The following is a 1,477-nucleotide window of genomic DNA, read 5'->3' on the forward strand; positions in this document are numbered from 1 at the left end:
TTGACCTAAAATTACATAAAAAATTATTAATTACGAACCATTCGTTAAATAATAATATTATTTCATAAATTCACTTTATTATTATAGCTCTATTATTATTTGAACAAAATATATACCTATTCCAGAGTATTAACAATCGCTCTTCAATTGCATGCAGTAATTCTAGTACTGTATCCTTTTTCAAACGAAATCGATCGAAAAATTCTTTGTCATCCCACACTTCAAAATTGTTCGGTTTATTCCTTATTATATATGGTCTTCTTTCCACAAATTCATTATCATCATCATCATCACAGTTAAAAATATTAATATCCACGAGCAACTCCATTACTGTTTTTCATGAAGACAGCAACGATTACATACTCTTTTAATGTTTTAGGTTATGTCAAAGCACTGAAATCAATATCTTCCAGATATCCGCTACTTCAAGTAGAGGATAATTTTATCTGCCGGATAAACACTTTACAAAGGTGAAGAAAACCGATTTTGGGAGATATCTTAAGGATAAAGTTATCTGCAAGTTATCTGAAGGTGAAGAAATCGGGCATAAGTGCATCAACATGGACCATTCGCTTCCCAGGTCTATGCACTATTTCATAATTATAATTTTGTAAAAATAAGGCTCAACGAGATATTCGTTTACATCTTTTTTATTTAATATGAGGCGAAAGCTATCGCAATCAGTAATTATTTTGAATTTCTACCCAGCGAGATAGATATGAAATCTCTTTAATGCGTACACGACAGCAAGGCACTCAAGCTCGAAACTATGATACTTAGCTTCAGCGGATATGGTCCGCTGGCTCAAAATGAAACAGGTTTCCACAAGTTATCGCTCTGTTTTTGAAATAGAATGTCGCCGAATCCGCTCGCACTCGTATCGCAATGTAACTCAGTCTCCGCTCACGGCGAATAAATGGCCAATACTGGTCTACTCGCTAAATGATGTTTTAAGGTTTCAAACGTCTTGTTTTCGGCAACACCGAAAGTAAATTGAGCATTCTTTTTTATTAATTCGTATAGCGGTTTTGCTAACAATGAAAAATTAGGGACAAATCTACGGAAATAGCTTGCAAGGCTAACAAAACGATGTACATCTTTTACATTTCTCGGAAGCGGATAATTTAAAATAGCTTTAATATTTTCATCACTCGGTCGTACTCCATGCTCATTACCGCAATAGCTTAAATATTTTATTTCGGTTTGAGTGAAATAGTATTTATCCAATCGAAACTGTAAATGACTTTTACTAGTTCAAATAATTCTGATAGAATTACGACATGCTCCTCTAAATTTTTTGTAGTAATCAAAATATCGTCTAAGTACAATAATATCTTATGCTCTCTTATTAGCTTTTCAAATACAGTATTAACAAAACGCTGAAATACGCGTGGCGCATTTGTCAATCTAAAAAGCATTCTTAAATATTCATACTGTCCTAACGGTGTCACAAACGAAGTGAATTTTATTGACGCTT

At 33.2% G+C, this 1,477-nt stretch overlaps 1 protein-coding gene across 1 annotated transcript in view; it reads right to left on the reverse strand.

Annotated features, from left to right (window-relative positions):
- LOC116849337 (putative nuclease HARBI1) overlaps window positions 1-574 on the reverse strand; it is a 2,218-nt gene extending 1,644 nt beyond the window's left edge. The window contains exon 1 of the mRNA XM_032826393.1: window positions 117-574. Coding sequence (XP_032682284.1) covers window positions 117-328 — 212 coding nt within the window. The 5' untranslated portion in view covers window positions 329-574. The remainder of the gene's footprint in view (window positions 1-116) is intronic.
- Window positions 575-1,477: the final 903 nt, after the last annotated feature.

Source organism: Odontomachus brunneus, unplaced genomic scaffold (assembly GCF_010583005.1).
Source record: "Odontomachus brunneus isolate Ranch 3 - 2012 unplaced genomic scaffold, Obru_v1 Obru_scaffold_112, whole genome shotgun sequence".
Classification (NCBI taxonomy): domain Eukaryota; kingdom Metazoa; phylum Arthropoda; class Insecta; order Hymenoptera; family Formicidae; genus Odontomachus; species Odontomachus brunneus.